The sequence below is a fragment of the Neopsephotus bourkii genome, unplaced genomic scaffold (assembly GCF_033783945.1).
Source record: "Neopsephotus bourkii isolate Nb327-2 ecotype Australia unplaced genomic scaffold, CSIRO-AGI_Nbou_v1 NB_941, whole genome shotgun sequence".
NCBI lineage: Eukaryota > Metazoa > Chordata > Aves > Psittaciformes > Psittacidae > Neopsephotus > Neopsephotus bourkii.
In genome coordinates this window covers 243,007-255,496 of record NW_026901435.1, presented here as the reverse complement: position 1 = coordinate 255,496, position 12,490 = coordinate 243,007, and the positions used below count along the sequence as shown (strand labels likewise).

Sequence of the window (12,490 nt, the reverse complement as noted above, 5' to 3'; positions counted from 1 at the left end):
TGACAAATTGTAGTATTAGTAAGAGGGATTAATAGAGGTTTGCCTGTAGAATCAATTGTGAGAATGCACTGCTTTAAAAAAAAAAAAAAAGCCAAACAAAACCCAACCCCCCATTCCCCACCCAAAACGAAACTTACAGAGAACATTGGCTATACAGTATAAGCTAGCTTCACACATGGCTGACATGATAACGTGTCCTTCAATTCTGTATCAGCTAACACTTTAACAAGGTTTTTAAAGAAATATGTTGAGCATTTACTTTCGTATGTTGTTTTCAGAATAAGCTAGTGTTGCTTGAGACTTCACCCTCTGCTGGTTCATTTCTAGAGACAATCTTTCCAGCTCCTCTTTCAGCTGTGCATTTTCTTGTAGAACTTCCGAGAGGTTAGAGTCAGAAAAGGTATGCGGTTGGTATATTTTGTTATCCTTCAAAATGCTTAGAAAGGGTTTACTGTTGCTGGAATTCTTTTTATCTGTTGCCGAGATACTTGTTTTCAAGATCTCTGAGGAGTTTTCCTTGTTATCAGTTTTATTTCTCAAATTATTATCAGACAACATCATCATCCGTTCTTTTTGAAGTTTCTCCACAGTTTTTGTGAGGTCTTGTATTTCTTTATTTTTGCTGACCAGTTCTTCATTTAATTTTAACAGTCTCTCTTTTGTGTTACCTTGTTTCATTTGAGAATCTGTGGACTCTAAGTCTTTATTATCCTTTTTACTTCTGAGTTCTAATTGGGAATTTTGACTTTTAAGGTTTTCAATTTCTGTCTGGAGGTTTTTAATGGTGATCTGATGGACCTTCTTCAGATTCTGAAGCTCCCGTTCAAGTTCTGTAGAACTGGCTTTATCACTGTTCAGTTTTGGTGATTGGTCCATGAATTTGTAGGCAAGCAGTTGCTCAAGCTCTACAAGTCTTTGCTCATACTGTATCTAAGAGAGAAGGGGGGGAGGAGAAGAAGAAAAATCAGTTTCCTCAAGTGTACTTTATTAGCTCTTCCTATTCTTTAAAATTACTGCACATCTGAAGCAAGATTTCACAAGACAGTATTACTAACAACACTGCTCAATCAGTTTAGCAATTAGCGAGTGAAAAAATTATGTGTAGCAAACTTAAGTCTGCTGTAAAACAGGACTACTCAAAACATTCAATACAAAGTAATCCTCTGCTCACAATGAATGCAGTAACTATGGGAAAGAAAATTCAATTGACAAGAAATTATTTCACTTTTGTATAACTGAGTTATCTTCAGATGTTACTAAGTTGGCAGGCAGAGTAACGTCTTCTTTGAGGACAGCAAGAAGTCTTTAATTAAAACAAAATCTGTCATTAAGTATTTGCCATGTGTCAGTTTGCAAAACATCAGTCACATGCTCAAAATTATACCAATCATTTTAAAAAACATCTTAGATTTTAACAGGACAGATCTTTAAGTTTGAATACAGAAGTATGAACTCGGAGAGACGCAGAATCTTTCTTCCTAATGAGCTGAGGAAAACCTAACTCTTCTTAATAGCCTTGATAGTCTCTAAGGAAAGCCTGAGGTGTTATTCCCAGAAGGAACAACGATTTCCTTTCCTGCTCATTAAGTACCTGTGCAGTTCACCTTTTCCTTGAAAAGTACAGTTTTCATGCCTCCTAACACAAGCCTTAAGATTCGTTATAACATAATTTTTGGATAAATTCTTGCAGAATGGTCAGCAGACCTTTAAAACCACAGCTATTGGTACAGCAAGCAATTTGGTAAGCAGCTACCGTGACCCACTTGATGAAACACATGTATCTTAATTGTAAGAACTAAATTATGCTCAAGAACTTGCCCTCTCAGTTTCAATAGTACTGTAACAATTTCAATGCTCTTTTTAGATTAGGTGCTGAACTTACTGAAATTCTAGTTATAAATTCTTTGAATACTTTTTCCCTTGAATTTGGTCTTTACCTCCAGTTTTTACCACTGCTCTGTGTTAGACCACAATAACCTTGTGACTGTTACTTGCACAGCAGACTACTAAACAACCCTCCAACTTTTACCTTTACTTTTTGAAATTGTTGTTCCATGGCACGGAGACTTTTTTTAGCTTCATCATCTTTACCTTCAAGTTCTGTTTCTAACTTTTTTATTCTTCTCTCCAGAAAATCAACTGTGTTTGATTTAGCCGAAAGATCATTAGTTTTCTCAGCAGCAGCAGCAGCATAAATCAAAGCAGGCAAAGAATTTGGATACCTTCTTTTTAGAATTCCTTCCATTTCACTGATCTACCAAAAAGCGTATTAAATCAGAAGTTAAAAAGAAGAAAATTCTAATGAAAAGTGAATGAAAATATCTGTCAGAATGCTCTAATAAATGTCACCCACTTAAGCTGGGTGAAGAATGAAAACTAGAGATGCATATGTTGAGAATTTTTTTATGTTGTTTAAATTTATGCTATTCTTTACAGAAAAGCAAAATTTATCTCTCTTACTGATTGACTTACACATCATTTTAAACAAAATACTGCTCTGGTGTTCAGACTGGCTTATGTCAAATGGACATTTCATTTATTTTCTTAGAAATTAAGTTGTATATGGCTCTTAATGCTGTTAAAGTATTTGCTTTCTTTTCTGTACTTAAATTCAATTTCTAGTTTTCCAAATGTTACAGAGATTTATTTTTTTTTAACAGTATTGAAATTATTCTCCAAATAACAGATTATATGCCTTTTATTTTGGAGTCTGCAATACAATAAAACTAATGCCTTGCATGCAAGACTATTAACAAGCCCCTCTTACCTATGGATATTCTTTGCATTAGACTACTTGTAGACGCTCTTTCCCATTTGTCTCACATCCCTACCAAATGCAGCTGGCGTCACCTAAAATTCAGAAAGGCCCACTTCCACCTGACTTTTCCTCAGTGGAAACAGTAGAAACATGGATTTTAAAGTGTCTTACTCCCCCCGTTTTCATGAATCTTGTAGGAATCCAAACAACCACTGGAGTAATCTCCATGGGGAAGTGGTAGATTCCCCAGTGTTGGACACTTTTAAGATTCTGCTGGACATGGTGCTGGCCCATCTTGTCTAGACTGCTTATGCCAAGGAAGTTTGGACCAGATGATCCTTGAGGTCTCTTACAACCTGGTATTCTATGATTCTATAATCTATCTGAAATAAAGTTTAAATGAAATACAGTTCTATCATTGCATACCTGTCGCTCAAGATCCTGAATTCTTTTAGCATCTGCCGCTCTGTCTCGCAAACGTTTCTTCTGCTGCACACACTGATCTCCAGCTTCAGCTCTGAGCTTCTCAACCTATCCAATTTACAAAAAAATGAATTGAAATATATATTCAGAGACATTGTCCTGAAGTAAAAAAGTAAGAATTTCAAACACACACACACAAAATAACAGAAATATTCTGCAACTTGGCAATAGCAATTTCTAACTGATTCTTCAAGTTCTTAAACTAAGTTACAGCTTTTTTAACCCACTGAAGATCAAAGGAGCTGAAATGTTCTATGGAAATCTAGAAGAGCCCTTCAGCTCTGAGACATTCTTGTCTTCAGATGAGTAAATCTGATTCTTCATCCCATATTTCTGGTATGCAGGCTTGGTTAAGAATCTATAATATAAAGTACTACAGTGCATTACATGAATTCAGAATGAGTTAAGGAAATAGTTCGTGATTTGCAAGGCTATGCTCTGTGATGAGATACAGAAACAGCCAAAAAGCAATTTCTGTGTTGTGCCTAAATAAATGCTGACTTCCAGGATCAAGGGATAGTCCTGGGAAGTGGATAGCTAAGGCTCCTGCACTCCCATAAAGTCTGGCCATGAAGACTCAAAGCCATAATCTAAAATTGTATTTCCTACCTTTATCAGTCACTATAATCACTGTACAGGATATTACACCTTGTATAGCTGGAGTTTTGTATATTGTGTATATACATATATTTTGATTTCTCTCACACACTGGCAGAGTAAGCATAAGTAATGCTTTTATGCCAGTGTAGTTTGACTAATTTGATTGTTTCTATGAAGTCAAAGCTCTTGTTTTTAAACACCACTCCATCTTGGAGCAAATGCAAAGAAAAATATTTTCTTTTCCAGCAATAATACGTTGATCAAAGTTTGGTATGGTGGTGTTTAAGGGATCTTGCTCCCTGGCTTCTCCTTCAGAAGCACATCCTTTCATCTGTGACCTCTCTAATAAAAACCCCATGAAAAGATTCCAAGATCAATTATATTTTATCACTGGTAAAATTCTTAATTTCTGTGACTCCTAAGTCAAATCTACTGACAAGCAAGCAATGCAAATCTCAGAATTACTGAAGATTCATGCATTAGGTTTGTCTGCTTTATATTTCAAGTGTTTTGACTTTTTCCTCCCTACTACAGCATCTGGAGAATTTTTGTAAGAGAATCTAGAACCGGTACTTAAAAGAAAAAGTAAATGTTGTCTATGCTACCATGGAGTAAGGAGGAAAAGAGAAGGACAAGAGGGATGTTCCAAATTGTTTATGTAACAATTACTTTCTTTTCTTAGTAAAGAACTTGTTTCCAGAAGCACCATCAAGATGTCCAAGAGAAACAAAACCAGATTTTAAGCATTCTGCACTTGCAACTCTCCCTGCATATGCAGTAATATAAATTTTGCATATAAAAACTCCATATTTGATTTAAAAGTTAAAGAGTTCACTTTTTTTAAAATTTGATTAGAATGAAGGACAGAATTACATTACATTATACTTATGACTAGAAAAGAAATAATTTTAAGTTCAAACTTCAATAAAACAAGATATTATCACCTCTAGGTTTAGTTTCTCAATTTCTTTTCTTGCATCTTTAAGACGGGCTGCATCTTTATCCAGAAGATCTTGATTTTCTGCATACCACTCAAGTTTTCTTTTCAAATGAGTAATTTCCTGTTTGTATGATTCTTCCTTAACTTTAAATTCGTAAGACTTCTCACCTACACGAATAAAATACCTTAGTACTGTTTACTGGTAATTATGTATTGAAGAAGTAATTAGTCAACACTATCCTTCTCAGCACATTTCATACATTTACTCTTGTGACAATCCTGTTACTGCAGTAAAGTTTTAAAACCAGATCTAATTAGGATTTTAAATGCTACAGTATTTGAAAAAATCCTTTTTCTCTCATGCATAGTAGTACCTCAGTGGTTCAGTTTACCATGTAAATAATTATTTAAAACAGAATCCCAGGGGATCTATTCTTTATCATCTTACAGTAAACAAATTTTCAGTAACATCATGGATGCAATATAGACTATAAGCTTAGATATGTATTGATTATGCTTCTCCCATTTAGGGATCAAGCATTTTGAGAAAAGACATGGAGCTAAATATTACAGCTCTTAGCATTTTTAATGTCTAATACTGGAAGTGAAAGAGTCCATTTCTCACCCTTTCTCATTAAGAATTTTGAATTCAATAGGAATTTTGAAAAAGGTAGTAAGGTGTAAGATACAGGTAAAAAAGTGAGAAAGATCTAAATAGGAAATGAAGATGCAGCATAGTAAATCTTTTGTTATGACCAAAGTTGTCATGTAAATGGAATTGCCTGTGGAAGATGAGAAAGAAATCTAACAAACAATATACACCAACAAAGAATTTGGCTGGGTACAAGAAAAAGGTTTCTGACAGAGTGCCAAAGGTACTGTATCATGTCATTCACTGAATGCTTTTATTAGCAGCTTAGTTAATATTTGGAAATGGTCTAGATGCACTTGACTAAGTAATACTTTAATAGGAAACAAGTTTTAGTTACCTGTTTATTTAGTGATGCAGAGTAGGCAAGATTATTCAACAAAATGAAGGTGCTTTACCTGATATGGATGCAATCTGGGCTTTTGCTAAATCTCTCTCCTTCTTTGCTTGTCCCAAGTCTACCTCAAGAGCTTGCTTATCTTGTTTGAGACGTCTTATCTCTTCTTGTAATTTAGTTTCTTCCTTCTGAGTTTTAGAGAAAACAGTAAGACAATAAAAAATAAGAAACCGTTGTCATACAAAAAATATGAATACAGTTTTTCCCTGTAAAATGATGAAATCACAACAACTGCATCAGAACACAGCATCAATGAGGTTTTCTAGTTTTGGTATTATTCTCAGGCCTCGCTATTGCAGAGCATTCACACGCTATCTATCTGTTCTGTTTTTTTATGTGTAATCACTGGATTTGTCTTCTGAGGGAAAGCTATAGAGATATCACTAATTTCTGCAAGCTCTCACAGGATACCTCAGAATTGCCAGTGAATGTGGCAACACTGCACTTCTTTCAGCAAATCTGCATCTTATATGGGGTTACTTGTGAAAGTTGATTTGATGAGACATTTGTGATAGACAAGTGTGGCAAATAATTAATGTTGTAGAAAAGTAGCATACTCCATTACTTAATTTACATTAATAGCCTACACCATGGATGGTTACGCTTTTTTTAGTAGGAACACATGAAAACCAGTGTTGGTGTATACATATATATATATACATACCTGTACTGCTCGAAGCTCTGAAATCAATTCTGTGAAACTCTGATTTCTGGCTGGTTCAGAATCCTGCATGATTCGTGCCTGGATATTAGTCTTCTCTACCTTTTCTCTAAATGATAACAGCAAAAACAATTATGCAATGTGGTGACTTGGCCTAATAACAGTGCTGTACTAAAAAAATCCCACCACCACCAACCCAGCTCCCCCAGAATGGTACCATAAAGTCAATCTATGCTGGCTCATACTGAAGGAAGAAGCAGCTACAGTTCATCTTCATCCAAAAGATTTCACATACAAGGTGAAATCTTCTCACCTTACACAAACTTGTTTGTTAGGACTATACAAGGGTAGGGAAAAAAAACCCTGCTGTACGTCAGTGGAAGGCATCTATGGGACAATCTCAAGCAAAGATTTGTAAATGAGGAGTACATGCAATGCTAGTTTTTTTTCCTCATTGCTACCACAGGATACAAATCTTACAGGACCTACACTGCTGTGAATCTAATAGCTCCTCCACTAACAGGATCCCTTATGGTCCCTGATCTACTTGTGTATCCTACAACAGTATCAAAATATTTTGAGATGTGAACAGAGCCGTAATACCAGAACAAGTGTAGTATATTCATTACACATTCTGGTTTGAATAAGAGTATTTGAATTTTAGCATTGAAACATTCCCCAATGGAAGACCCCAGTCTTCCTACAAGTCTTTAACATCAGCAAGAAGACTTATGAATTAAGTGCCCACAATAAACATAAATGAGTTCTCAAAAAGAAAAACAAAACCACAAATTCAAGAAACACCAGGAAAAATGCACCTGATAGACTCTGCAGTGATTCTTCATAAATAAAATAATAAACACAGCTGAAAACCCAGAGATTTTAGGTTAGATGTTTAAATGAGCCTACCTTAGAGCTATTAATTCAGACATTATACACTGATTCTCCTTAAACATTTGTTCCTCATTTTTTTTGTTTTGGATTTGTAGTTCTTTCATTTGTTTGTATAACTTCTCATTTTCCTAAGGTGAGACAGAAAAAGGTAAAGAATGTTCATAAATTAGTTTTATCCAGTTAATTGGACATGATTTCCATAGTTTATCTACAGAAACAGTGGAAGCAAACACTAAATGTTTTATTACTGAGTTTCTACAATGGGTACTTACTTTCATTATCTTTACATTAAAGCAATACACAGTGACCTCAACAGTCCTGTTCAAGTGCATACTCACTCTGGAGAACTAGGCATATTCCTCTGCAAAGCTATTCCAACTATAATCTAAAAACATATACATGCATAGGTGCTAACAGATCAGAGCTCAGCCTGCTCATAATCCAATTCTGTGGGCACAAATCATTACAAATTTAGGATGCTTACAGCCATACTGGCAAGACATCATGCCAATATCAAGAAATACTGCCAAGCACCAGCTGGAAGCTGTTTAAACTAACTTACTTGATTTTACAGCCGCAAGTATTCAAAGGCATTACTATCTATTTCTACACTTGACTGAGTAATAAGAATCAGACACATTAATAGGGTTTCCTTGAATTAATCTGCTCAGATTCTGTGAAAAACATCTTAAAAAGAGAATCCTCTAATATTGCTTAAAAATACTAGTTTTCTCTACACTTGGGGCAAAAAGTCTGTGGTTCTTTATTGGCCATAAGGTACTTTCTCAGTTCTCAACTGACAAGTCAGCATATTGTTACCATTCAGAACAGTTACATGGAATTATGGAAAAACTTAGCCCAACTAGACATGTGTGAAATACTTTTCAGATGTGCGATACATATTTGCCCTTCACACCTAAATTTAATCCACTATTCAGATGGCAAGATAACTGTTTTCATCAGAGAAGTAGTAACCTTCTGTTACAATTCTGTTTCTGAAACTGGCTAGAGCACAGCTCAATACACTGTGTGTTGTACCTGTTGATAACCTTGAATAATGACCTCTTGATCTGCAATTTCCTTTTGTATTTGTGCCAGTTTTTCTTCAGTGACAGGAACTGTTGCTGTACAACAGGTCCATCTCTTCTCTTGAGACAGCTCTTCCATACTTCTTAACTTTCAGAAAGAAAGAGACATAGAACTAATAAGAAAGCTGTCAGCAATACGGAATTCTTTACATGACTGCACTTTTACAATATAAATAGGTCAATCTTTTCACTAAGATATGAAAGCAGACCAATGAGTCAATCTTATTATTGAGATTTACCAAAGCTTTACCCTCCCTCTTCTGTTCTTATGTATCTAGACAGGAGGGTGTAGTTGAATAACCTTGGGAACATGTCATATAAGCAAAACACAACATTGAAAAATGCATTAAAAAAAAAATTAATATCTCAACATATAGTACTTCTTCGTAACACGAGCGTCTGTTAAGAGTGAGTTAAATCTTTGCAAACAACTGCTGCAGAACTCTCCAAATAGCAAACTAAAGAAACTCAGGATAACATAGTTTATTTCAGTAGGAATAAAACCCAGCCCAACAGATCATGTCTTACAAGCAAAAAACGTAACAGTGGGGATGCATTTAAAACTAGCCATGTTTGTGTAAATCTGGATTTTCTACTCAATAACAACTCATGTAAAATAACAATAGCAGTGTTTCTCCTGTTATATGGTAACGGGATAAAAGATGATAAAGTACCTTAGACTGAAGAACATAGTTTTCCTGACCCAGCTGAGAAAGCTCTTTTTCATGCTGTGTTTTCAACTCTACTATCTTTGTCTCTATTTCTTTCTCTTTTTGTGAAACTGTGATGGTTAGCTGTTGAATCAAATCACGAGCTGTGTTCAGCTCCTCTTCTGCAACTTGTACTCGTTTTAGCAAATACAGTTCTCTGTCACAACTCTTGATAGGAGAAAATGATAAATCCTAGTGAAGAGAAAATTCAGGGACCCATTACACTGAACGGATTGTTTATCAAAATTTCTGCTCGGCAATTGTATTTAACTGGCTTGTCAGCCTCCCAGCAATCACATAAGGCACTTGGAAATGAAAAAAACCCAAAACCCAACAACCCAATCCCCCCATTCCCTTCCACCAATATTTTAATTGCAGAATACCCTGCATTTACTTTAATGAGCTACTTTCTCATTTCTGAAATATGTATGAGAAAAACAAGCCACAAACCCCAACAAGAAATAAATGATTCTCATATGAGAGCCACTAGACAGCTACCAGGATTGTTCTACTATGCATCTCTCTGAAAAAGAAGTAATGATTTAGGTATTAATAATTTCTTATACATTTGATAAGAAAGAAGGATAATCCATCATGATCCTGCAAATTCAGTCACCTTGGAGAAGTCAGAAGCTACTATTAACTATTCAATGCAATGCAAAGAGAAAAAAAAACAAATAGTAGTGCTATTTAACATTAATAACAGAATACTTTTAAGTAAAAGCTTCATTTAAAATTTTCCCCTTTTCTATCACAAAGTAGTAATTTTTATAAATTAATAAGCATTCCAACTAAGTATATAGAACCACTCAAGCAATAAAATTATGCAAGCAAGAAGAGTGGTATAATACTTGTGTATTTTTAAAGCAAAAGCTACTCTTTGAAAAGGAAAGTCTTTATTCAGTATTTCAGCATTTGCCAATCCTGTGATAATTATTAAAAGTCTTGACAAAATAGGCTTGTGAACCAAGTTGTACATACTATAATTAGGAGCACCACTGATTATTACTTACACGGTGATATTGCATACAATAATCCATGGCCTGCTGTCCAAGATTATTGACGACTGATTTATCTGACATAGCTCTGTTAACACTTCCCTTCAGAGTTGGTTCATTTGTTGCAGATCTTATTATCCTAGTAGCGAATAAGGCTTCTTCATTTAGGCAGAAAGTAAAACAGAACAAAATTAAATTCAGAATTTAATGTCCTTTCAAGAAAATCTATTCACACAATCTATCCATTAGGCATATAGATCAAATATTCCACAATCTGAATTTTTTAATTAAACATAGAAACCTGAGAGCAATGTGACACTATGGAAAATGTTGCAGGTTTTTTAGGTTTTTTTTAAAGTAAGCAACTGATGACAAGATAAAACAAAACACAAAGGAACAAATGAAACAAGTAGTTGCCTGTTAAATCCTTCATGACACAAGGCTAACCTCAGTTATCTGCTCAAGAAGTGCCCAGTTATCCAAGTTACAGAAACATAACACATTTCAAGCTATGAGGTAAGACAAGGTCAGACAGCAATTTGCAAAATGGACTTGAGCACAGACAGTATACAAAGACATGTAACATTTATTTGTGGCACCAAATAGCAACTTGACTGGAAATTAAAAATAGGGGAAGCTCCTCCTAAACAGTAGCTACACAGAACTATTCTAAGTCTTCTGAAATACAGATAGTAACTACAACTACCCTTTCTCTTCTGCCTTTAGCAACTTAATGCTAAGAGCTCCGGCTTAGGAATGTTATACCTGAAAACAAATAGGCAATGATCATTTTCCAAATTTAATACTTTTTACATTTCTCACACTATCCCTTCACAAAGGTGCTCCCTTAGCATTGATGATTATTAGGGGATTTTTTGATTTAATGCCATTCTCTTCCTAGTTATAGAAGTCCTACAGAATGCATCCTGGTGAAATTAACTTCTGAAATTGCTATGGACAATGGTCATAGCTGGAGAGAAAAACACATGTTTGGATGACGCTATGGCCTCATTTTCTCGAGGCTCATCATTCACTTCACTACCTCATCTGGCTGAGCACCCTCCTCTTCTCCAGGAAGTGTCACAGCACTTAGTGTCACAGCTCCTTAGAGAGATGTGGCAGCTGTCAAACTAACAGGGGCAACATAATCCTAAACTGCTTTTCCCAACACTACTTGCAGGGTTTTTAAACACATATGCTAGAAGTGTGCTAAAACCTTGGCATCTGTAGAGTTATTTTCCCATGCCTCAGAGATAGCAAACATTGTTGCAAAGATGCTAAACTGAATTATCTTATGAAACTCTTCAGGCCTCATTTCCCAAAAAACAGTTCAGTCCTTTACTTGCATTCTCTTTTCCTTTGTGTTAGAAGTAACAGGAAGAGAAAATAAAACTTTATTTCTAGTGCTTTCTTTGTACTCTAGGAAAGCAAAGATAAGAAGCAGCAGCTGAGAAGAGAAATTGAGGATCACACAGACATTTGTGTGTCAGCAAGTCTTTGCACTTACTGTAATGAAAAACATAACTCAGACATCTATTTTGAACAGCAGCTTTTCTATTGTTTTAGTCCTACAGGTAAACAATAGTGAAAACTCATAGTGGTGGCATACGTAAGTAGAAATAAAACAAGACTACACTGTGAAGTTTTATTTAAAAGTCTCTCTTCTAGCAACTTCATGCTGCTACAGAAAGAATTCAGTACTTAACTGCATTTGGGTTAAGATTTCTTCTGCATTTTTCTTTTTTTGTTATATGAAGCATGAACAACAAAGCTCTCTGGCTCTTAAAACTCAGTCTTCTTATAATAGAATTACCTTTAGATCTTGATTTATCTGCAGGGCTTTTGGCTTTCACATTGGTCTTTTTGAAAGTTTCTTTTGGTGTTCTCTTTTCGTTAACTGGAAAACACTGTTTCGAGAGTGAATTGGGTTTCCCATACCCAGAACTTTTAACTACCCCATGAGTACCATATGAAGACTTCTTTTTATGTATAGGTGCTGGACTTCTGATATTCTTGTATAACGCTGGTTTAGTTGTCATCGATTCCGATCTTTCATTCTTCAAGGAACAAGACTGAAGAGCCTGTGATAGAGCACACTTGTTTAAAACAAATTTTAGCCTCTAATGTAATCTGAAGGTAGCTTTCAGTATTAAAAGAACATAGATTCTTACGAGATTTAAACAGCTGTAAGACTCAGGGTGGTAAGAAGCATTATTTTTAACCAAGTTAACAGTATGTAATTTTACAGAATTTTAGTACTTTAGAAGTATACATAATACAAGTAAAGCTCTGTTTAACTGTTCTGGGAAGTT

At 35.1% G+C, this 12,490-nt stretch overlaps 1 protein-coding gene across 1 annotated transcript in view; it reads right to left on the bottom strand.

The window, feature by feature from the left end:
• Positions 1 to 12,490, bottom strand: part of CEP162 (centrosomal protein 162) — a 48,125-nt gene that overhangs the window by 8,830 nt on the left and 26,805 nt on the right. Inside the window, exons 14-24 of the mRNA XM_061358311.1 lie at positions 11,992 to 12,259; positions 10,194 to 10,336; positions 9,145 to 9,372; positions 8,421 to 8,558; positions 7,398 to 7,510; positions 6,492 to 6,597; positions 5,829 to 5,955; positions 4,786 to 4,949; positions 3,185 to 3,289; positions 2,030 to 2,254; positions 260 to 930 (exon numbers count right to left, since the gene is read on the bottom strand). Of these exons, the coding sequence (XP_061214295.1) occupies positions 260 to 930; positions 2,030 to 2,254; positions 3,185 to 3,289; positions 4,786 to 4,949; positions 5,829 to 5,955; positions 6,492 to 6,597; positions 7,398 to 7,510; positions 8,421 to 8,558; positions 9,145 to 9,372; positions 10,194 to 10,336; positions 11,992 to 12,259 (2,288 nt within the window). The remainder of the gene's footprint in view (positions 1 to 259; positions 931 to 2,029; positions 2,255 to 3,184; positions 3,290 to 4,785; positions 4,950 to 5,828; positions 5,956 to 6,491; positions 6,598 to 7,397; positions 7,511 to 8,420; positions 8,559 to 9,144; positions 9,373 to 10,193; positions 10,337 to 11,991; positions 12,260 to 12,490) is intronic.